Raw genomic sequence first — 25102 nt, forward strand, 5'->3', positions numbered from 1 at the left:
CCAGAGAGACTGTGAGCACGTTCTGTACGTTGAACATGCATCTCGACATTAGCTGCATGAGGAAAATGGGACACAAATTCCGTTTGATGGTGGGTATGATGTCTGATGGACTTCTTATAGCGTCGTCAGGCGGAATTGGAGTCTTCTAGGAAGACGTTGCGAATACTGGAGCAAGAGGTGTCATTGTTTATACACTGACGAGCGAACGAAACTGGTACACCTGCCTAATATCGTGTACAGCCCCCGCGAGCAAGCACAAGTGCCGCAACACGACTTGCATGGACTCGACTAACCTTTGAAGTGCTGTAGGGACCTGACACCATGAATCCTGCAGGGTTCTCCATAACTCCGTAAGAGTACGAGAGGGTGGAGATCTCTTCTGAACAGGACGTTGCAAGCTATCCCAGATATACTTAATAATATTTATGTCTGGGGAGTTTGGTGGCTAGCGGAAATGTTTAAATTCAGAAGAGTGTCCTTGGAGCCACTCTGTAGCAACTCTGGACGTGTGGGGTGTCGCATTGTCCTGCTGGAATTGCGTAAGTCCGTCGGAATGCACAATGGACGCGAATGGATGCAGGTGATCAGACAGGATGCTTACGTACGTGTCACCTGTCAGAGTCGTATCTAAACGTATCAGGGTACCATATCATTCCAATTGCAGACACTCCACACAATTACAGAGCCTCCACCAGCTTGAATAGTCCCCTGCTGACATGCAGGGTCCATGGGTACATGAGCTTGTCTCCTTACCCGTGCACGTCCATCCGCTCGATACAATTTGAAACGAGACTCGTCCGACTGGGCCACATGTTTCCAGTCATCAACAGTCCAATGTCGGTGTTGACGGGCCCTTGCGAAACGTAAAGCTTTGTATCGTGCAGCCATCAAGGGTACACGGCTCCGAAAGTCCATATCGATGATGTTTCGCTGAACGGTTCGCACGCTGACACTTGCTGATGGCCCACCATTGACGTCTGCTGTAATTTGCACTTCTGTCTCGTTGATCAATTCTCTTCAGTGTTCGATGGTTCCGTTCTTGCAGTATCTTTTCCGGCCTCAGTGATGTCGGAGATATGATGTTTTACCGGATTCCTGATATTCACGGTACACTCGTGAAATGCTCGTACGGGAAAATCTCCACTTCATCACTACCTCGGAGACACTGTGTCCCATCACTCGTGCGCCGACTATAACACCACGTTCGAACTCACTCAAATCTTGATAATCTGCCATAGTAATAGCATTAACCGATCCAACAACTTTCTGCAAACATTTGTTGTGTTATGTAGGCGTTGCCGAGCTCAGAGACGTATTCTGCCTGTTTACATATCTCTGTATTCGAATACACATGCCTATACTAGTTTCTTTGGAGCTTCAGTGTATAACGATATTCAGCATATCGAAAAAGAAGGAAAATGAGCTCACAGTAATTAATGATAATAAGAATCGACAACTAAGATAAAAAAGAAAAGGAAATGATTATGTCGAAGTAAGATGTAGTGCATACCTGACGCACCTGTTATGGAACAAAAAGGACAGTGCGTGCTACGTATAATTAATTCGTTAGAAGATCGTGTGAACCTAGAGGAACCTTAAGCTCTTAGAAGAGCTAGGTCATTTGAAATTAAGACTGAAAAGTTCAGTACTTCTGTGCAGATAATGCAGAGATACCTCACTCTCAAGGTCACAAACTGTCGTGCAATTTGACATCGAAGCAAAGCAAACCGGTGACGGATCGGCTCTGTGAGTCATGTTTCACATGATAATGGCAACAAAAGGTGGAATGGTAAGTCGCTTTTATAATCATTTGTAATAAACTCATGACAAGACGTCTTCGGAAGGGATACAATATAAAAAATATAGTGAGAAAGAGTGTCCGAAGGCTGATAACCATTGTCTAAACTTCTGTAACTCCATATATAGTCCGCAAACCACGTCAGATGGAACTATGTGTACCACTGTTACTCCTTTATCAGTCATGACTGGAGCGCGGAAAGTACGGCTGCTGGTAGGCCTCCGTCTGAGTACTAATACCTCTGTTTAAATCTTCACGTTCTTTTCATGAGTTATACATTTGAGGAAGCAATACAATATGTTGGTTGAATCTTCTAGGAAGTACTCTTTCGGGATTTCAAGAATAAACGCTACCGTTATGGACCTTATCTCTTTTGTTTCGCCTGCCACTGGAGTTCAAAAACAATCTCTGCTTTCACAGTAAAAGATCTTGTGACGTAATGTGCTGCTGTTGTATAGATCTTCTATATTTAATCTATCAGATCAATTAAAGGTCCCCGACTGAAGAGCAACACAAATGCGTTAGTCGAGCGAGGCTTGCTGCTTCGGGGTAAGACTGCACTTTTGAGAAACCATCCATTCAACTTCTGTCTGGTATCTGCATTTCCTACGTTTTCTTTTAGGTGATCGTTTCACGTTCAGTCAAAAAAAAAAATGGCTCTGAGCACTGTGGGATTTAACATCGGAGGTCATCAGTCCCCTAGAACGCAGAACTACTTAAACCTAACTAACCTAAGGACATCACACACATCCATGCCCGAGGCAGTATTCGAACCTGCGACCGTAGCGGTCCACGTTCAGTCATTACGCAAGCTTACTCCCAGATAAGTAGCGGGTGTGACTCATTCCAGTCATGTTACACAGCTGTTTAATGAAATCATATTCGATTCGCCTATTAATTCCAACGACCTGTCTTTTTTTATTGATGGTAAACTGTCAATCCTTGCACCAACCATCGGTCCCCTGCAGCTTTTCCTTCCTTTCAGTACATTTTGTAGCGTTGCTACATCTCTGTACATATCAGACACAACCGAGAATAACCTCAAGGTATACCCGACGTAAACTGAGAGGTCATTTAGGGTAAGTCTGGGAGAGTTGGACCACATTTTTGTTCAGCATAGACGTAATGGCCAGTGTACAGGAAGAAATGGACTATATAAAAAGGCTATACATGAAGAAAAGAGTCAATTAAAATTTTATTTTTTCGTTTGGAATATGCTGCAATGAATACAGAACTATGCTATTAAATATTTTAGTCCAAACGATTTTATCAGTTTATTATAAATCTTGACTGAAAACTAGCTTTTCTAATGAGTTATAGGTTTTGTTCTAGCATTAGCCTGTCTTTCTTTCACTACGGCAGTTACACGGTAATTATTTGCAAATGTTGATCGTCATGGGCAACACACTGATTCGACCGTAATTTTTATTACTTTCGTAACAGATTTCTTCACAGACAACATATTCACTCTCATCTCATTCATCAAACATATTTTCGCAATCTCCTATAACGCCTGTGCGGCTAATTAACACGGTGAGTTTTAGCAGTATTTTTCTTACTGAGCTTCTTCAGTCAGTTTTTCTCATCACTAGTATTCTCCTTCGGTGATCTTTTTGTGCCTTTTTCCTGTGTCCTTTCTCTTCTTATCCCTCTTTTTCTTTACAGTTGCAATACTTTCAGCAGAATTTAGCCATATGGATACAGTTGCTGCCTTCCTCTTAAAATATATGATTTTGTCAATGACTGGAACAGACTAAGTTTCATCCACAAATTTTGTCTGTTCTGGCTTAGGAGTAGTCAGTTTTAAGGTGGTGATCTTAAAAGTTTTAGGGTTGGTAGGGTGGAGTCCGAAGTTGTGTCGGTGAAGCAATGTGACTTATCCAGATAACTCTGCTCTTTTGGTGTGGTTGGGGTCAGTAGGTCTTTTGATCAGATTTGAAGTAGTCGCTTGGCCTGTGTACAAGATTCTGCTCTTCCATATCTTGGCACAGACATATCTTCCGACAAGAAAGTACAATCTGCGGCCATCTTCAGTGGCATTACTGCACATGCCTTGAAGCTAAATTTAATTGCGCTTCGTATCCCTCGCATTAAAATAAGTGGTCCATGTCTGCAAAATAACGCTGGTCCATCTCTCCCGATTGTCTGGGAGGGATGGACCGCCCAACTTCTCTCTGTAGGCAGAGAACTCGCTGGCCATTTTAGGTTAATTTCATGACTACACATTTGTCAAGCTCGCAATGAAAACTTCTGCACCATTACTGTGATAACTAAGCCTTAATACTAAAACTACCTAACCACACAATAAAACTTTTCGGTTTACCAGCATACAGAATATGATTTTTCTCCAGGAATAACAAGAAAATGACAGCAACACTCCTACACCACATTTGTTTACAAAAGAGCGAACTTGCAAGTAGAGGAAGCTGCTCTCCAGCAGTGCATTTGTGAAATATGTCACTGGTCCGTCTCACCCAGTTCTCCTGGACTTACCCAGGCACAAACGAGCATTAATGTCATGAACACTGGCCACTTTGAGGCTGAATGCCACCTGGTGCCGTTGCGGGTAAGGGAAGCGATAAGTAAAGTGTATAAGCAGAGCAGAGACGATATGGGCCGAAAATGGGGAAATTCACTACCGTAAGCGACTCTGAAAAATGGCACAATGTTATGGCCCACCTGGGAACGGGCACATCGGAAACTGCAGAGCTGGTCAGCTGAACACGCGCTATTGTCGTGACTATTTACGGAAAGTTGTTGAAGGATGGTGAAACCATGAGTTTGTGTCAAGGTATTGGACGTCCACACCTCAGGAAACGTGGAGGTAGCAGGCTTGTCCGCTACATATCGCAGAGTAGGTAGTGATCTGTGGTACTTGAGTCCTAATGACGGCTTATACTGCAGCCGGTTCCACTGCCTGTAGGCCTGCTCAGGGCTGCATGCAGGCCCGTCACAAGTTGTTTTGTCCTGTGCACTCCCTGGATTGGATGTACCCTATTTATTGTTCTGTGCCGCTGTCCCTGCTATCTGGGAAACACTCTGCTACGTATTTCGCAGTTGCTGTTCGACATTCGTGCTGTCTGGTTCGTGTGATCTTCTGCATTCTGCTTCTGTGGAGTCGTTTAGCTATCTGCCGTTTCATCAGGATTTTTAGGGTGCTGTCGCTTTTGAGTCCCACAGACAAATGGCCTGTCAGTGTCGTTGCACTGACGAAAAGATACTGGAGATGCTGACAAGGAGTGACAGTGACAGTCAGTGTGACATCGTCAATTAATGTAGTAACGATGAAGATTAATCAGAAGAATCACGTAGTAATACACCTCCACGTACTTCACCTAGTAGAGCTCGCCAGGACAGTTCTTCTTCAGATTCTGAAAGTGAAGACGAATCGATCCGTAAAAGGCCACGCCATAGCGAGAATGAGAAATTTGATTGGGAAAAACGTGATTTCAGTCCAGCAATTCATCCATTTGATGACTCATCTTCATGACATAATTGCCAACTAGCGCCTGATCAAGCGTTCTATCCTTTTTCATGCTATTTCTATCTGAAGATGAAATTTATAGCACTTGAAACGAACCGATTTTTCATTTTCACCATGGCAAATAATTGTCAACTAGCGCCTGATTCAAGCGTTCTATCCTTTCTCATGCTATTTCTATCAGAAGATCTGTTGAAATTTATAGCACTTCAAACGAACCGATTTTTCACTTTCACCATGGCAAATACGTCGGAACCAGTTCGTTCTCGACTATCCACCTGGAGAGATACAGTTTTTGAGGAAATATATAGCTTCATTGGTATTTGGCTTCTCATGGCTCGTGTTAAAAAGTTGGGAATAAAGGAATATTGGTCCAGAGATGTACTTCTGAGTACTCCAATTTTTAGCGAAGTTATGTCCCGTGACCGTTTTATGTTACTTTCGAAAATGCTGCATTTTAGTGACAACTCGGCCAATCGTGGATATGACAGTTTGTTTAAAATTAGGAAAATAATTGATACAGTTCCTGTGGCATTCCGCAGTGCATTTATTGTTCAAAGGTCACTATATTTTAAACAATACATTCCTTCGAATAGATTTGTAGTCAAAACATTCGTGTTGTGCGACTGTAAAACTGGATACGTCTTGGAATTCATTGTAAAACCGGGTACAACAGAAATTGAAGTCCATAAGTTGGGATAATTTGGTGAAATTGTGGCAACACTAACGAAGCCATGCCTTGAGCGTGGACATACCCTGTATGTCGACAATTGGTATACAAGTCCAGACTTGTTCCTCTGACTTCACAACCAGAGAACAGCAGCATGCGATACTGTACGTAGGAACAGGCGGAGCTTTCCAAAGGTACAAAAGAAACTGAAACGAGGAGAAGTTGAGCTTATGTCAACTGACGCAATGCTTGCCATCAAGTGGTGCGACAAGCAAGAAGTGTTCATGCTGACTACCCGCAACACTACAGAAATGCGTGACACGGGAAAGACAAACAGGACGACTGGCGAAAAAGTAATGAAGCCGCAATGTATTGTTGATTACAATGCAAATATAGGAGCAGTAGACCACTCCGATATGCTATTAAGCTCTATTGCATCTGTGCGTAAATCTGTTAAATGGGCTCTGATGACGAGAATTCTCATCGCTTTACTGGGAAGAACTTTCCACATGGCATTCCAAGTGACCAGTCCAAGAAATGCGGACTATGGCGTAGATGTGCAGTCTGCTCGAAATGAAATATGAATGCAAAACATGCAATGAACCTTTGTGCATTGACCCATGTTTTGAAACATACCGCACAAAGAAGGACTTTTAACCAAGTTGGTACAGCTGGAAGATGAAATGAAGCCCTTACTTCTGAAAAAATTACTTAAAAATAAAAAAATTAATAAAAAACCACCGAATTATCTGAGCTTGAAGAGCCTCTTCAGATGAATTACTTTGCCGGCCAACACCTTATGTACGAACATGTGAAACATCCGGTCTGTGCTGACAAACACAGACTGGGTGCTTCAAATGTTCGTACAGAAGGTGTAAAAATAAAAGCTTTGTAAAAATTCATTGATTCTTCCATAACTTCTTGGTAGAAGTTAAACCTTAAGCTTAGTGCAAATACTATTAATTAAATGAAAACTTCTAGCACTAATATTACTCCAAAGTTGTAGCCTGGGTTGCGGTAAAATATATTTATTTAAGCAATGACTAGTTTCGCGCGAAGCCAATTTTCAAACAACCATGTTGAAAAGGAATGTGACAAACACATTATAGTTCTGCTAGGTTCGCAGAAGAGCTTCTGTGAAGTTTGGAACGTAGGAGACGAGGTACTGGCGGAATTGAGGCTGTGAGGACGGGTCGTGAGTCGTGCTTGGGTAGCTCAGGTGGTAGAGCATTTGCCCGCGAAAGGCAGAGGTCCCGAGTTCGAGTCTCGGTCCGGCACACAGTTTTAATTCGCCAGGAAAGTTTTATATCAGCGCACACTCCACTGAAGAGTGAAAATTTCATTCTGGAAACATTATAGCTGTTAATAAAACCATAGAATATCGATAGCTATCGATAATCTATGGTTTTATTAGCAGCTATTATTTGTTTGTCACATTCCTTTTTGACATGGTTGTTTGCTATTGATATTCTATGGTTTTATTAACAGCTACAATATTTTGTCACTTTCCTTTTTGACATGGTTATTTGAAAATGGGCTTCACCCGAAACTAGTCGCCGCTTAAATAAATATCTTTTACCGCGACCCAGGCTGCAATTTTCTAGAAATATTCAGTGATGTATTGCGATCCTTTTTTTCCAGGGCACTGGATTTGTGAAAAAATTCTAGGCCTGCACTTGGAAAGAGCATCTCGGCACATGTTGGTCAGTTGCACACACTCACCCTTTTCTGAGGCACAAAAGGTCATTAGGAATTAAAGGTGATGTTTAATTAGGTAGTTCAGAAACTAGAGAGTTCCCTTATCTAATTCTTAAGCAAAAGTTATAAATCATTGTTTATTTCTACTGTCCAATAACAATTGCGTCCCATATAAAAAGAATTCAGAAATGTTTAATTTTTGATTTTGAAGGTTCCTTGGGGATAATTCATTGGGTTACTGCTCTCAAAATGTGGTGATTAGCTCCAAAGGTGTGTCTCGGCATCCAGACGCTTCCCTCAAAGGTTGTTTGCTGGTGAATTATTGTGCTCGTACAGAAGAACGTCAAAGGTTGATCATCACGGATTCTACAGCGTTTACAAATATCTGATAATTAAGTATCAGTATGCCAAATAAAACACAGATGTACACTGAGACCTTACGACGATTCTCAAGAACTAATTTCAAATGAAAGAAAGCCTTTGATGAGGAGTTACATGTTAGCAGCGTAAGCAATTTCAGTGTACATTAGGTCTGTCGAGCAATTCATCTCCAGATTCAAAGTTGTGGAATAAGTATCCAGATATCCTGCGTTAATTTGTAACGTCGGCGATCACAGTAACTGCGAGACTGTCTCAACCGCCGTGGTTCCAGAAATACTCAGGCCAGGGCGAGGACGGCCGGCCAGAGAGCTCAGGCACACACAGTAGTCTGCGGAAGCGGCTACCAGAGCAGGTACACGGATTAGCTGGCCCCTAGGGCACGCGCCGGTGCAGCACTCAAAGGGTTAAAATTAGTGTTATTGAGTCTTAAGTGTTCGGCCTTCAGCTGATTTTGAATTTAAGTTGTTTGCTGTTTAAGTGTCAGATTTTTTGGACCTTCAGCCTAATTACGGAACTATTTTAAGATAAGGCTTTGCCTTTTAAATTTCTGATTTTGGTTGAGCTTTATGTTATTGGCTTTCAGCCGTTTTATAAATTAAAGTGGTCTTGCCCTTAAGTCATGAGATTGTACGGCGCATTCAGCCGTTAATTAAGTTCCAAAACTAAAGCTGTGTTTTTTTTAAATTTTTTCTTGGCTGTTGTACTGTTTGATCAAATGAAAGGTTGTATGTTCGAGTGTAACTGACAGACGATTATTTTGGTCCCTTTCCACAACTTAAACTACCTGTCCTGTCCTGCGGTTTTAGCAGGGCGTCTCACCACTGTTTATGGGAATAGCGTGGCCAGTACAAAGTTGACGCACTCAGTCCACAACACAATCGATGCCAGGAAAACGAATGCCGGACATTTGCCACACTTGCCCCTTCACCAGGTAGCTTGAGTAGCGATTCCTCAGGTAGGGGACGCCCTTCCTCGTACTTCTTCTGTCCGCTTTCAAACCGCCATTTCCACATCTTACTCGATACAACCAGTACATAAGGGACCTTCTTCTTCGACATCTTGGCGAAATACAGAGCTTGTTTTCCGAAATCGATATATTTATAACTTTTGGGAAACAAAAGCAATACCGAGGACTATGTCAGTATGTAATTAGTTCTGCCAAGTATAAATATAGATCCCTCTGTCTCTAGGGTAGCTTCCTTTCACGCTTACTGATTGCGATAAAAACAGTCCATCGGCATGGGAGCAACAAGAAAAGAACGATGTAAAGAGAATGCGAATGTACGCTAATCATTTCTTTTTGATCGCTGCATTTGTGCCTACTTTAATTACTACAACTGCATGCCCAAAAGACAATAAGGAAAGAAGAAATGGGAATGTGAATGTTTGAAAAGAAGAACGACATACTCCATATTAATTTACTCTCTAAAATCCGATATCCCTTGCGGCGAAACATTAGTTAATAAAGTGTAGCGGGACAAAGTTCAAAACAAGACTATAAATACGTTCACTAAATACAGATAAGAACATCTATGATTGACAAGTCATCTAAAGTCGACGTACAATTTTAAAATGTTAGAAATAAGGAATTGAAGTAACGTACGTTGTTGTTCTACATTGTTTAGCTCTCAGAGAAAGCATCCTAGGTTTTGGAGCGAAGAGCCGTAATTGTGATGATCTGCACTACAACAGAAACAAGAAGCACAACTTAAGGAAAAATAATGTAATGTGTGTTTCAGCTCACAAGTGGCATTGAAGCAGATAGTTCCTGTGACTTAATATGGGCAGAGGTTATGTTCGACAGTCGGAATAAATTAATAACTGTCTCCTTTTACCGACCCCCGTTGTCAGATGAAACAGTTGCTGAACAGTTCAGAGAAAACTTGAGTCTCATCACAAATAGGTACGCTATACAATTATAGTTGGCAGTGACTTCAATCTACCTTCCGTATGTTGACAAAAATACATTTTCAGACCCTATTGTAGATAGAAAACAACTTCTGTAATTGTTCTATATGCTTTTTTAAAATTATTTTGAACAATTAGTTCACGAGGCCATTCAAATTGTAAATGGTTACGAAAACACACTTGACCTCTTAGCCACAAATAATCCTGAGCATCACGACGGATACAGGGATTAGTGAACACACAGTCGCAGCGAGGCTCAATTCCGTAACAAAGAAATTCACCAAAACTAAATGCGAAATGTATCCACTTGTAAAAGCAGCTAAAAATTCGGTTGACGTCTTTCTAAAAGACAGTAGCCAGTCCTTCCAAACTATGTAAGTGAAGACCATATGTGGCTTAAGTTCAAAGAAATAGTATCAACACCACTCGAGAGATTCTTAACAAATAAATTAATAAGAGACGGAACTGATCCCCCATGGTACATAGAACACGACAGAAAGCTGCTGTAGGAGCACCGAAAAAGGCACGTATAATTTAGACGAATGCAAAATCTCCAAGATTGGCGAAGTTTTACTGAGGCTCGAAATTTGGTGCGGATTTCAATGCGAGATGTATTTAATAGTTTCCACAACGAAAGTCCCTCTAGGAATGTGGCTGAAAATCCAAAGAGATTCTGGTTCTATGTTAAGTAAACCAGCTGAAAGGCTCAGTAAGCGATGGGGAGGAGGAGGAGGAGGAGGAGGAGGAGGACGGGGAGACAAGGGACCCAACCCTTCGGAGCAGGTAAAATCGTGGCAAATGTCCGGCGTGGCTAATGTCCGGCGTGTCAAATGTCCGCACACCCAGGAAAACTCGTTGCTTTATTGTATCAAAACACTGCTAAGCAACCCGTCTTATATTTTAGCCCACGAGTCTGCACTGTGATCGGAAATGGTCTAGTAACAGTCCGCTGGACTACACCCGAAATTACTTTTATATTTACAGATTTCTGTCCTTTATGAATAAAATGCTGGGAATTTCAATCCGACCGGAGAGGTTTTCTGATATTCCGTACGCTTCTGATTTGTCCATTGGGCGACAGTACGAATCTATGTCCAAGGGCTCCCGGAAGTAAAGAAACACGCCATCTACCTGAGGGCCGATATCTGCTGATTTCAGGGTCTCGTGTACGAATAGCGCGAGCTGGAATTACGTTTGTGGTTTTGCATCAACGGAACGTTTACAAAAGTTGGTTGTTTATTGTTAACCTTGTTTGTGCGGTTTGGTTCCAGCGGAACGTTTAACGGCTGCTAATCTATGACCTCCCGCAATTCACCTATTTTCATATATTTTGTAGTGCTGAAAAGTCCACATGTCTGCCATCAGAAATATTCATCATTACTCCTCAATAGTTCTTCATATAGACCTAACGACATGGAAATCGCCTTATGTAGCCTATCTTTTGATGCTTACCTGGATAATACGCAAACCTTCCATGAACGCAGTGGTGACCTTATCTCGCGTGTCCTGGTCCTGCACCATCTCCTCGAACGGCAGTCCGAACACGGACGCGGCCAGTGTGCGCATCGACAGCAGGCAGAGCGGCTCGTACAGCTGTACCTGGGAACCTCCCGCCCTCTTCAGGTAGTCGCAGATGTACTGAGCTCCCTCGTTGTAGGCGTCCGAGAACCCCTTCAGCACCTGCACGGGAAAATCACACCGCTGCTACTCTAACAGAGGAGCTATTATCATGGTAAAGTTGATTACAAAGTCTCTGTGAAAAGACTTGTAGGCGTACACCATTATTTGTGTCTCTTTTATTTACTTTATCTCATTTAAAGTAAGCACAACAATTCACTATTGCAACTGTACTTCTAATTGAAAAGTATTTAACACTCAGAACTAATAACCAGAATGAGACCAGAGTTGATGAATGTGTAGAACAGTATACTATTAATGTACGATTGATGCGCGCTTAGAAGGATTCTCTCATCTTTGTCGGCAAGTGTCAGTATTAAAACAAGCTCAGCGTGTGAAGAGCCGTGAAACGACATGGAAAGTACAGACAAAGAAAATTATCATGATGTGCTTGAGTTCTACCAAAGAAGGATGATTTGTCTTTGGGGAATCTGTTTCTCGCAGTGTCATATTTATTCTTGTGCAGGCTATGTGCAACGACAGTGGTGCGTGTGTGACTAATAGAGCAGGGTTGTGGTTCTGGCATCCAGATGACTGTCGTCACACAGCGAACAGCGGACGCTGGACCGAGGAACATCACTACAACACGGAATGGCAGCTGCGTAGCAAGCCACACTTTTCTTTCAGTTTCATCTGGACGTTGTAGAACAATAGTTGGTGGAGATTTGCCAGCGTCGACACTTCCATGCGTGTCACTGAAAGACTACAGGGCGGAATGTGGAAATTGGAAATAAAAGGGCAAATACAGCAGACATTAACAGAACAAGCGAAAGGCAGAAAAATAACCTATCCATATTTTGCAACTGTGTTATCCAATGTCCTTATACAATGTCCTTCAGATGCGTATGCGTATTTGAACAGAGACTGCTGACGATCGACAGCTGTATTACGAAACTCGAAACTGATTCGCAGTTTGAGGATGAATTTTGTAATAACCTTCCCGTCTCCAAAGTTCATTCACAATATCCAATTAAAGGCAAGAAATTTACCTACAGGATTAAGTGACCTGTCGAATCTGTTGAGAAAAGTCTTTCATAGACGTGGCGAATATTCGAGTTCATAAATGTTTACAGTGAATGTGTTAAAATGATCGGAATCATTTCCGTTCTTAGAGTAACATTAGCTTTGTGTTACATACTCACCAGATATCCACCACTGAATTAAAAACAGATAAATGGTATGAGATAGACGACCGTTATGCTAGGTTAATTAATGAAAACCACTCCACTTGCTGTTGACAACTTCAAAGTTTCGGCCTTTATATTAGGCCAGTTTCGGGTGGTACTGAAATCTTCCATAAACAGAAGACATATATAAATATTGTATATAACAGACGCTGAGAAAATAAGGCTTCCACATCTAAAATATAAATACAGATTTCATATGAAACTTACTTTGTGCTGTAGCGAAGCAACATCAAATGATAAAAAATGTAAGTAAGTTGGATTTAAATGGTTATTTGCTTAATGACATGTTGATAAATATGGGCGTCGTAAAATTCATTGCATTAAATGTACTGGCATGCTTTACCTGTGAGAGGAATTGCGTCCTGACATTCAAAAATTCCAAATAGTTATTTTACAAAGAAAGAGCTAAACATAATGTGTAGATTTAATAAAAGCGTAAGACTGTTGCAGTGGATCAGGTATCCAAGACGAATATAAAACTATGTTCTCTAACATGCAAATGAACCACAAGGAACTGTGTCGGGCGTCATTGCCGCTTGGACGCATTGTGGACGGCTTACAGAGTATGTTTACAAACCTCCTGCGGAGTAATTTTGAAGGAAACTATCACGAAAGTGCCGGCAGGGGTCCAACAACCTAGTATTTGTAAGTGTGCATTGTTCGATGAGTTTCTTTTCTTCGGATTTTTTCAGGTGAGCGAATATTTCTAATTTTCTGATTCCTTTTAGGTTCTGTGACTAGCCATTATACCTGGCGACCAGTGATATTACGTTTCACCGTCATTAGCATATAGCAGAAATTTAAAGAACCTGTTTATGTCAGATTGAGATAAGGCCTTTTCTATATTGAGCAAGAAGACATGATGCAGTTGAAATAATGACATAGGAAGGCATGTGCTTATGATAAATTCTAAAAACATATCTTTGTTGATTCACTGTAATGAAAAGATCTAAAATATTAATTGTTCTCGACTGTGCGTATTTTACAAAAGGATTTCCGTATTAATCAGTTTCTTGTTATGAGCCACGGAAAAGAATGAGGACGTTATCAATATAACTTTTGTGACGCATTGTACAAACGTTGATTTCAGAGTGTTATTTCAAGAATTTCCTTTCCACTTCATTGACGAAAATATCTGCCATTGTACCTGCTGTCCGAGATCCCATAGGTACTCAGTCTTTTAGAAGATAGCCGGCCGGCGTGGCCGAGCTGTTCTAGGCGCTACAGTCTGGAACCGCGCGACCGCTACGGTCGCAGGTTCGAATCCTGCCTCGGGAATGGATGTGTGTGGTGTCCTTAGGTTAGTTAGGTTTAAGTAGTTCTAAGTTCTCGGGGACTGATGACCTCAGAAGTTAAGTCCCATAGTGCTCAGAGCCATTTTTTTTTTTTAGAAGATAGATCTGTTTCAGAAAAGTAAAGTATTTATACTTTATCACAATTTCCTGTAATTTAATAGTTTCAATAATTGCCCCCACAGGAAGTATTTTGTGCGTTAGCAAATTGTTTTTCATTATTGTAATGTTTTCTTTTAGAGGAATATTAGTATACATATGTTCTATGTCAAAAGAAGTGAACCACGCACTACAATTATAAGATATGTATAACTACTCACTCAGGTTCTTAACTGTAGTTTATACATTATTTGTTTTAGTAGTTCATTAAATTTTTGTCTTCTGTAAATACAACATTAACTGTTGATCTAGAAGCATTATTCTTGTCAATTTTAGTACATAGAGCAGGCATTGTGTGATTGCTTTTTTCTTCTTTATCATTGAATTGAAAGTAGTTAGGATCTATAGCTCTTCTGATTTCTGTTTCACGTTTTTGTCGGATTATAACTTATTTCTGAAATATTATCTTCTGAAAACAATTTTTCAGATTTATCAGTACAATCACGTCTACTCGTAATAACCAAGGGGTTCGCTTTATCTGCTTTAGTGACCTAGGCGATATGCTGATATGGTTTCTCATTAATGTCGCAACATACATCCAGCTCAAAAACGTTAGTTGTAGGTCAATTTGTGGCATCACTTGAGGCTATGTTAACTCTCATGGTTAGTCCGACGTGTTCTGTTTCATTACCTTTCACTGAATCTATTGCCATATTGTCTTGAGCTAATAAGTTTTTAATTTATTTATATGCCATCGGCCTTTATTGAAAATAGCTTGTTCATTGTCATTAATGTTTCTATCATAAAATTGAACCTTTCTTTTTTTTTTTCTTTTGATCCAATCTCACACTTGTAGCCAGTCTTTGAGAAGCAAAGAGCTTACCTGGTTTCGTTCTATGATTAGAAGATAGCATGTTTTGATGCCTCAGCACTCCCAGTTTTATGTTTTCGTACACATGGTCAAATTGTAGGAAACGTGACAAAAGTACACAGCTTTAAATGTATGTTGTATAAACTTAAATTTAAAAGCACTTTTTCCTTATAGGAGTACCCGATTTCATTTCTTTTCCGAATAATTGCATAATTTCGCAGTGTAAACTAGCTGCATCCGAAGATTATTTCATACCAATATTGATGTATGGTAGTTAAGGATAACAGTCAGTCGCAAACATGTTTCCTTAATTTCATATGAGCAACAAGAAAAGTCAGTCCTGTCTGAAATTCCTTGAAGGTAAAAACAGTTTTTCTTGCTTGGCTGGGCAGTCTAGTAAGTAGTTTCTCCATTTCCGGCGGCTGTATTGAATCGGCAACTGTATTTTCAATTAATGAAAACCAGTCCAGTTGCTCTTGAGAATTTTACTAACTCCACTGCCAGTTTCGGTCTTTATATCAATGTTATTTTCAAGCAGTCCTAGAAACTGCCATAAATATGATAAAAACATACAGCCAGAACATTATGGTCACCGGGTACTATCGATATACTCCAGGCCAGGCGGTAGCAGCACCACCTGGCGAGAAAAGACTGTTAGTCAGACACACGCACGGAGCATGTAGTATCAGTGAGCAGGCTGTACGTGTACGGAATGAGGAAGACGCGCAATCTACGAGTGTATCTGAGTTTGACCTAGGGCAAATTGTGATAGCCCAGAGGCTCAGCACTTGTCGGATGTTCGATGATTGTTGTGTCGAGTGTTTTCAACACCTGGCGAAACCAAGGAGAAACCACGAACCACGTCATGGGGTTGGGAAGCCTCCCCTCATTACGGATATCGGAAGTCGTACGTTGGGCAGAAAGGTAAAACAGGGTAGACGGCGAACTGTGGCGGAACTAGCATCAAACTTTAAAGCTGGACAGAGTACAAGTGTGTCTCAATACACAGTGCACCGAATACTCCAGCCGACGACTCATGCGTGTGCCAGTCTTAACACAATGACATCGGCAACTATGAGTGAAATGGGCAGGTCACCGTTGACACAGACCGTTGGCGCGGCGGTAGAACGCTGCGTGGTCTGATGAATCCCGATGCGTTCTTTATCACTCCGATGGGAAGTTGCGAATCCATAGTCTTCCAGGGGAACAGCTCCGTGACATCTGTGCGGTATGATGTTCCTCTGGGGAACATTCACGTTGGTATTCATGGGTCGAGTGAAGCTCGTGCAAGGCACCATGACGTCCAAGGAGTATGTACACTGGTCGCTGATCACGTACGCCCCTTCGAGACTGTCTTGTTTCCCGACGGCAGCGGCATTTTTCAACAAGATAATGCGCCATGTCATAAGGCCAGAAGTGTGATGGAGTGGTTTGAGGAACACAGTGGCGAATTCCAACTGATATGCTGGCCCTCCAACTCGCCAGATCCGAACCCAGTCAAATACATCTGAGATGTGATTGACGTGGAGTCAGAGCTCATCGCCCCCCTCCCCGGAATTTACAGGAAGTAGGTGACGTGTGTGCAAATGCGGTTCCGACTTCTTCCAGCAACCTACTAAGGCCTCATTGCTTCCATGCGACGACGCGTCGTCACTGTTATCCGTGCCAAAAGGCGAAATACCGGGTATCAGGAAAGTGGTAATAATGCTCAGGGTGATCAGTATAGAATATAAGATGTGAAAACAACGCTTGTATGTGTACAATAAAAATTCAGACAGATTATAAAACCAATATTGTACAGTAGAGCAGTAACGTCAAATGATACTGAGGAAAAGACACCCACCGAAAAATTCACACTCGGAAACAACAATTTCTTGGACATCTACCACCCTGTTATTGATAATTTCTTTTAAAGCTGCTCCGCAAGCTCGTAGCTGTGTCTGGATGTTTTTAAACATACTCAGTAAGCGGTCGATGATGAGTTCGCTCTACGTTAACGACCGCTACAGCTGCAAGTGATTCAAATTTTGAACGCTAGAGGACTTAACTTTACTTTCGTCTTTAGCTCTTTACCGGTAAAACATGCTATTTGGAATTTACGAATATCAAGACATAAATCCTTTTAAAGCTAAAGCATGCCAATACTTTTAATATAATGCATTTTACAGTTTTTATAACCATTGCTCGCTAGCTTTTCTGAAGATATCATTGAGCTCTTAGCCATTTAAAGCTAACTTATTTGTATTTCTTATCCTTTGATGTTACGTCTCTACCGCACAATGCAAGTTTCGTAATCTGTCCGTACTTATACTCTGCTGGCGAACACAGTAAAGCTTCACAATCGCTAAACACGACTGGGAAATGAATATACATCTTAAACTCCTTCACGTCTCCTGCCTCCCTCACAATATCCTCCTCTACCTCTCTTTGTCCATCTCTAGTTACCCTCCACCGGTTTCTGTGCATATGTTCTTCCTGCCTCTCTCCTCCATCCTATCTATGTCTCTTTCATCCCCACTGTTAATTCAAACGAAAAATTGATTGGGAATTGAAGTAGCTTAAAATGTATGGGAAAACCATCTGGGGTCATTAGTATGTGGGGTATGAGGAAGCCCTTTCCAGCTGCTAGATCTGTGAGGATACTAACTTCAAAGACAGTTTTGAGAAAAGATCTGTGAATGGGTAGAATTACACAGTTTCAGATTCTGTATCAGTATTCTAATCATAAGTCAGTAAGCCATAAATACAATTTTCCAGGTTTCTGTAAAACCGATAGCGAGGAAGAAAACAAAACAGCACATTGCTATGCATAATGTTTTTATTTGAAAATATGTGCAACGAGAAAGAATATATATGGGAGAAACAATCTGAAATGTGTTTTATATGCCCTCCTAACGTCGCTGAAACTAACTGCGAGAAAGAGATCGAAATCACACATTTTCACAGCACAGTGTTTTCTTTCTCACAGTCGGTTCTAACAAAAAAAAATCCACATTATGCTCAAGAACTCTTCTAGATTTTTATTTACAACAGCCGCGTCGGGTAGTCACTCCGGCTAGGGTGCCTTGCCATAGTTCGTGCACCCCCCCCCCCTCCCAGTTATCCCTCGGCCATGGGTGTGTGTGTTCTCCATAGGTTAAGTTAGTTGGATTAAGCAGTGTGTCAGCCTAGGAGCCTAGGGACCGATGACCTCAGCAGTTTGGTCCCATAGGAACTTACCACAACATTTCCCCTTTGATTATTACACATAGACTTTTAAATATACTTTTGTATTACATAGATTAGGCTACGTTCCTCCAAATGTTCATTAGACTATAGTGAAGAAAATTTAAGTAAATCGGTAAAGTATTTTTCGAGGTTTTTTAGTAACTTCACCAACGATGTGTCTTCGTAAAATAGCATAGATATGTATTCTTTGGAGCGCTTCTTAAGGAAAATTCAAACACTGTAAAGCCAGGAACTGTGCAGTTCATGACAGGAGGACCTATAGCAACAAGAATAATTTTTAGAACAGGCACTAAATTAATGGCTATTCACTTTTCTCTGCAACAGTCGTGGTGTGACTACAGAAGTATGGGACCTACTTGGATATTAAAATTAATATTTATTTCTACTTCTCTCAGGTATATAAATACGTTGGGAGTAATGAAAAGTAATTGCAGAATGAAGAGCTAATCATTTTATAACAACAGATGCAAAAGTAAAACTATCGCGTTTCATCAGCAAAGAAACATATGACAGAAAATTAGAACTGCAAGATCTAATATAGGAATTGGGTTTATAAGCCATTAAAAAGACCTCTGCACAAATCACAGCCGGCCGCGGTGGTCTAGCGGTTCTGGCGCTGCAGTCCGGAACCGCGGGACTGCTACGGTCGCAGGTTCGAATCCTGCCTTGGGCATGGGTGTGTGTGATGTCCTTAGGTTAGTTAGGTTTAAGTAGTTCTACGTTCTAGGGGACTTTATGACCTAAGATGTTGAGTCCCATAGTGCTCAGAGCCATTTGAACCATTTGAACCACAAATCACAACAGATCAGGAACTCACAAAAATTTTCACATAACGTTAGCAAACCAGAATGCCTGAAGAAGTGTCGTGGACAGTGGGAGAAAGTCTTAAAATAAGTGACTATAATCACATGTCATGTTTAAAAGTGTAGATCATTAAGATGGGTTCCAAACTTCAAAAAGGCGAACCGGATTCAACATTACAACTGTCGTTGTACACCTACAAGGGATATTGCGTAGATAAGATGGCACAAAAAATCATATCAGCAATCCAGAAGCGTCAAGTTCGGGAATTGCCATCATGTAGTCAACTCCTGGAGGACCAGTCGTGGAAAAACGGTATGCAACACTAAGGAAAGTCAACACAGAAAACTCTGGAGAAAATCAACCTGTGCTGAAGAGAGTGACAGACGACAGTAAATACACGACACCAAACAGGAATACAAAGAACTTAGGAAGCATAAGAACGAACAGCGATAGATACGATTCATAAATGAACACCTTCACTATGACTTCTGGGAATCAGACTGGTGACAGACAAGATAAGATTACCTATGGGTGTGTCCATAATGATAAAAGGAGACAGTACTATGAGTAGTTACTTAGGTGTAGGTTCTAGCGCAGTTCTTGTAATTTAGTTCACTCGCTCGTTCACTAACTCACAAAAACTTACCAGGACCTACACTAATTATTACTATAGTCCGATTTTTCAGGGATCCTGTGATTCGGTAGTTGAAGCAGACGCTGCCATAGCGCAACCAAAACATCGCCATATATTTTGCGGGATTGGACACCAGTGACGGTTCTGGCGGCGGCCGACTGCACCCATGCTCATAAATTAAGGATAATGCTCATACATGGTGAAACAACGCTCTTGTGGGCGGTTTGCGGATTTAAATCACCTCGGGGTATGACCACGCGGTGCATTTGACCTGCGGTCGTCGCAAGGTGTCGCTGCCAGCAGTCCACATACGCAAAGGTGTGTTGGTGCATGTCAGAGTACGATGCAGAGAGTAAGTGTGCAGACGTTTTCAGACGAGCTAATGGTGACTGTGTTGAGAATGGCTCAAAGAACACATATTGATGACGATATGAGCGGTGGAATACTAGGGCGACAGGAGGCTGGTCAAACACAGCAGGTCGTAGCAAGGGTCCTCCGTGAGCCACAAAGTTTGATCTCAAGATTATGGCAACGATTCCAGCAGACAGGAAACGTGTCCAGACGCTAGAGTACGGGACGACCACAGTGTGCAACACCACAAGAAGACCGATATCTCACTATCAATGCCCGCAGACGGCCACAGAGTACTGTAGGTAGTCTTGGTCGGGACCTTACCACACCCACTGGAACAGTTGTCTCGAGACACACAGTCTATAGACGACTGGACAGACATGATTTATTCGCCCGGAGACCTGCAAGGTGCATTCCACTGACCCCTGGTCACAGGAGAGCCCGTAAAGCCTGATGTCAAGAACACAGTAAACGGTTATTGGAACAGTGGTCCCAGGTTATGTTCATCCAGGTATAGTCTGAACAGAGATTCTCCCCGTGTTTTCATCTGGCGTGAACCAGGAACCAGATACCAGCCGCTTAATGTCCTTGAAAGGGACCTGTATGGAGGTCGTGGTTTGATGGTGTGGGGCGGGATTATGATTGACGCACGTACACCCCTGCATGTCTTTGACAGAGGAACTGTAACAGATCAGGTGTATCGGGACGTCATTTTGCACCAGTATGTCCGCCTTTTCAGGGGTGTAGTGGGTCCCACCTTCCTCCTGATGGATGATAATGCACAGCCCCACTGAGCTGCCATCGTGGAGGAGTACCTTGAAACAGAAGATATCAGGCGAATGGAGTGGCCTACCTGTTCTCCAGACCTAAACTCCATCGAGCACGTCTGGGATGCTCTCGGTCGACGTATCGCTGCACGTCTTCAAACCCCTAGGACACTTCAGGAGTTCCGACAGTCACTGGTGCAAGAATGGGAGGCTATACCCCAGCAGCTGCTCGACCACCTGATCCAGAGTATGCCAACCCGTTGTGCGGCCTGAGTACGTGTGCATGGTGATCATATCCCATGTTGATGTCGGGGTACATGCGCAGGAAGCAGTGGCGTTTTGTAGCACATGTGTTTCGGGACAGTTTTCTCTACTTATCACGAATACCGTGGACTTACAGATCTGTGTCGTGTGTGTTCCCTTTGTGCCTATGCTATTAGCGCCAGTTTTGTGTAGTGCCATGTTGTGTGGCACCACATTCTGCAATTGTCCTTAATTTATGTACATGAGTGTATATAAGCACGGCAGGGGCGTTCACATCACAGTCAACCGCTTGACAATGGCAGAGGAAATCTCTTCGAAAGCTCGTGGGCAATCAACCACGTGATGCGGCTTGAAGCCCGACGACAATTTTTACCTTCCCTAAAGCCAAACTTATTCTTAGCTAACACTTCGTAAATTTTCTTTTCCATCCTCCTGTACAATATTCTTGTCAACAACTTGGATCCATGAGCTGTTAAGCTGATTGTGCGATAATTCCTGCACTTATCAGCTCTTACAGTCTTCGGAATTACGTGGATGACTATTTTTCCGAAAGTCAGATGGTATGACACCAGACTAATGCATTCTACACACCAACGTGGATAGTCGTTTCGTTGCCACATCCCCCAATGATTTTAGAAATGATGATGGAATGTTATCTATCTGTTTTCCCTTATTTGATCTCAGGTACTTCAAAGCACTCTACGATTCTAATTCTAATACTGGATCCACTCTCTCTCCTAAATCGACTCCTGTTTCTTCTTCTATCAAATCAGACAAATCTTCTCCCTAGTAGAGCCCTTCAATGTACTCTTTCCACCTGTCCGCCCTCTCCTCTGCATTTAACAGCGGAATTCCCGTTGCACTCTGAATGTTACCACCGTTGCTTTTAATTTCACCGAAGGACAGTTTGACTTTCCTATATGCTGAGTCAGCCCTTCCGACAATGATTTCTTTTTAGATTTCTTTACATTTTTCCTGCAGCCATTTCGTCTTCGCTTCCCTGCACTTCCTGTTTATTTCATTCCTTAGAGGCTTTTATTTCTGTATTCCTGAATTTCCCTCAACATTTTTGTACTTCCTTCTTTCATCGACCAACTGAAGTATTTCATCTGTTACCCATTGTTTCTATGCTGTTATCTTCTTTGTACCTACGTTTTTCTTTCCAACTTCTACCATTGTCCGTTTTGGAGATGTTCATTCGTATTTAACTGTACTGCCTACTGAGCTAATCGTTACTGTTTTATCTATAGCTCTAGAGAACTGCAAGAGTGTCATTCCTTAGTACTTCTACATCCCACTTCTTTGTGTACTGATTCTTCGTGACTAATCTCTTAACCTTTACTCTTCATCACTAATACGTCTGCTCCTGGGTACCTTGATGTAATCTCCACTTACATCTTCCCGTATCACCCGACCTTTACCAAATATATCTCCTCCTCTTTTGATTCTTGAACAGAGTACTAGCTATTACTAGCTGAAGTTTATTACAGAACTCAATTAGTCTTTCAGCTCTCTCATTCCTTGTCCCAAGCTTACATTCTACTGTAACTTTTTCTTCCGCTCTTTTCCCTACATCTGCATTCCATTCCTCCATGACTTTTAGATTTTCATAAACTTTTAGTTACTGTATTACACTTTTAGTATCCTCATATACTTTCTCTGTATCTTCATCTTCAGCTTGCGACGTCGGCATGTACGAGTATACCTAAACTACCGTTGGTTTGCCGTCGATTCTGATAAGAACAACCCTATCATTGAACTGTTCACTATAACACACCCTCTCTGCCCTAACTTCCTATTCATACTTAATCCTAGTCCAGTTATACCATTTTCTGATGCTCTTGATATTACCCTATACTCATCTGATTAGAAATCCTGGTCTTCTTTCCAATTCACTTCACTGACCCATATTATATCTAGATTGAGCCTTTTCAAATTTTCTAGTTTCCCTACCACATTGAAGCTTCTGACATTCCACGCCCCGACTTGTAAAGCGCTATCCTTTCGTTGGTTTTTCCATCTTTGTTTCATGGTCACCTTCCATTTGGCAGTCCCCTCCCGGAGATCCGTATTGGGGCTAGTTTAGAACCTTTTTGCCAATGGAAAGATCATCACGACACTTTTTCAATTACAAGCCACATGTCCTGTGGATACCCGTTTGGTGTCTTTAATGCAGTGGTTTCCATTGCCTCCTGCATCCTCGTGCCGTTGATCATTGCTCATTGCTGATTCTTCCGTCTTTACGGGCTGTTTCCCACACCAAGGACAAGAGAGTGCCCGCTCCTCCGCCCAATTTGACAACTCCGTTGGCAGAATGAAGGTGACGTCTTATGCCCGAATGCTAATTGTTAGTCGAAATTTAAGCGTTGGCGGTCTCTAACCCAGGAGTGAAGACATTTTCATTGCTAACCAAAGACTCTGCCACTAGACCAAGGGTTTTATTTATTGATAATGCTGCGAGAGCATGCATTCATACTTAACTATTCTTGTTTCTATGTCAAGTGACTGAAGGTACACTGCCCAGCAGGCTAACCTTGGGTGTTTCAAATAACATCGTTTGAGGAAACTTAATACCATGTGATCAGTTAATGTTACTGTCTTTCTCCCCAGCAAGTACCTGTAAGCGTTTGAAAACGGCATATCATTGTCATAGCCTCCTCTTCAGCTACACAGTGATTAGGTTCTTTTGCTTTAAGGATCCCATTGGCAAAAGACGTAGTGTGATGCCCACTCACACGTTCTTCTGTTTTCTGGAAAATCTCAACACTGATCCCATATCCACATGCATCAGTTGCCGTAAAAACTTGTTTGCAAAAATTTGGTTTGTACAATATTTCGCTACTGGCTAATTCCGTTTTCAGACACTGAAAGGATTCCTCATATTCTTCCCTCCATACCCATACAACGTATTTCTTTAGTAAATCATGTAAGCACTGAGCTCAATTACCAAAAACAAAATTACCGGGTTTCGATAGCTCCGTATCAGAATGGTAAAAGTTACATGAATTCACATGACAACTTTTAAATTTTCAGCAAAAGTGCTATCGCCAAATGACATGTATTTCTGCCATAAATCAAGAATGTAGTTCATAATGACATGCATTTGTGCCATAAATTAAAGAATGTGAGTCATAATAAAAAAGCCAGACAGTTATCACAGAATAATACAATCATAGCTGCAAGCGGCGGCACAAGATACCTGTTATTACACAGCTCAAGAGATGTCAGACTAGACGCATGTAACCCGACCATTCTGATGAAGATTTTCTCAGAGCTATCGAAACCTGGCTAACGTGTTTTTTAAAAATTGCGTGCAACTGGTTGTCTGACTTAAATATTATATAATTGCATACACGGTCGCTGAGCGCAGAGCCACAAAATGTTTAGAATATTGAGCACTGAGCGTTAAACTTTTGGTTCTAAACAAGTTTGAAGTAAAAACCGGATAAAATGAATATATCTCTTAAATGCTTCTTATTCTTAGAGCTGAGGCATTGTCGTATGGCTTTTGGTTTATCTTTCTCTGGCCTAATAGTATGCCATAAGAATTTTATTTCTGTTTTGATAAATACTGTCTTGCTCAGCACCCAACTGGCAGTAGAGTTCCCAAGGGAGAGTCTCCCTCTGAACAAGCCTGGAAACGCCCAATGGTACCGATCGACCACCGTGTAATCCTTGGCCAATAGGCCTAACTGGATGCAGATATGGAAGGGCATGTGGTCAGCACGCCGCTCTCCTGTCCGTTACAGTTTTCGTGTCTATAGCCCCTACTTCTCAATCGAGGAGCTCCTCAATTGGTCCCACTTGGTCTCAGTGCTTCGCACTTGCAAACAGCTCTCTGCAGACCCAGACAGTCACAGACACAAGTGCTAGCCAAGCCCGAGAGTGCTACACTTCCGTAATTTGATGCGGAACGGTGTTACCACTGTGTCAAAGCCGTTGGAAAAGGGGGAGTAGCTTCAAGAATATCATATACATTGACAGCCAACTGT

The 25102-nt window shown here is 41.8% G+C and overlaps 1 protein-coding gene across 1 annotated transcript in view; it reads right to left on the minus strand.

Annotated features, from left to right (window-relative positions):
- LOC126252360 (cytochrome P450 4C1-like) overlaps positions 1-25102 on the minus strand; it is a 182009-nt gene that overhangs the window by 111645 nt on the left and 45262 nt on the right. Inside the window, exon 3 of the mRNA XM_049953252.1 lies at positions 11389-11616. Coding sequence (XP_049809209.1) covers positions 11389-11616 — 228 coding nt within the window. The remainder of the gene's footprint in view (positions 1-11388; positions 11617-25102) is intronic.

The sequence above is a fragment of the Schistocerca nitens genome, chromosome 4 (assembly GCF_023898315.1).
Source record: "Schistocerca nitens isolate TAMUIC-IGC-003100 chromosome 4, iqSchNite1.1, whole genome shotgun sequence".
In the NCBI taxonomy this organism is placed as follows: Eukaryota; Metazoa; Arthropoda; class Insecta; order Orthoptera; family Acrididae; genus Schistocerca; species Schistocerca nitens.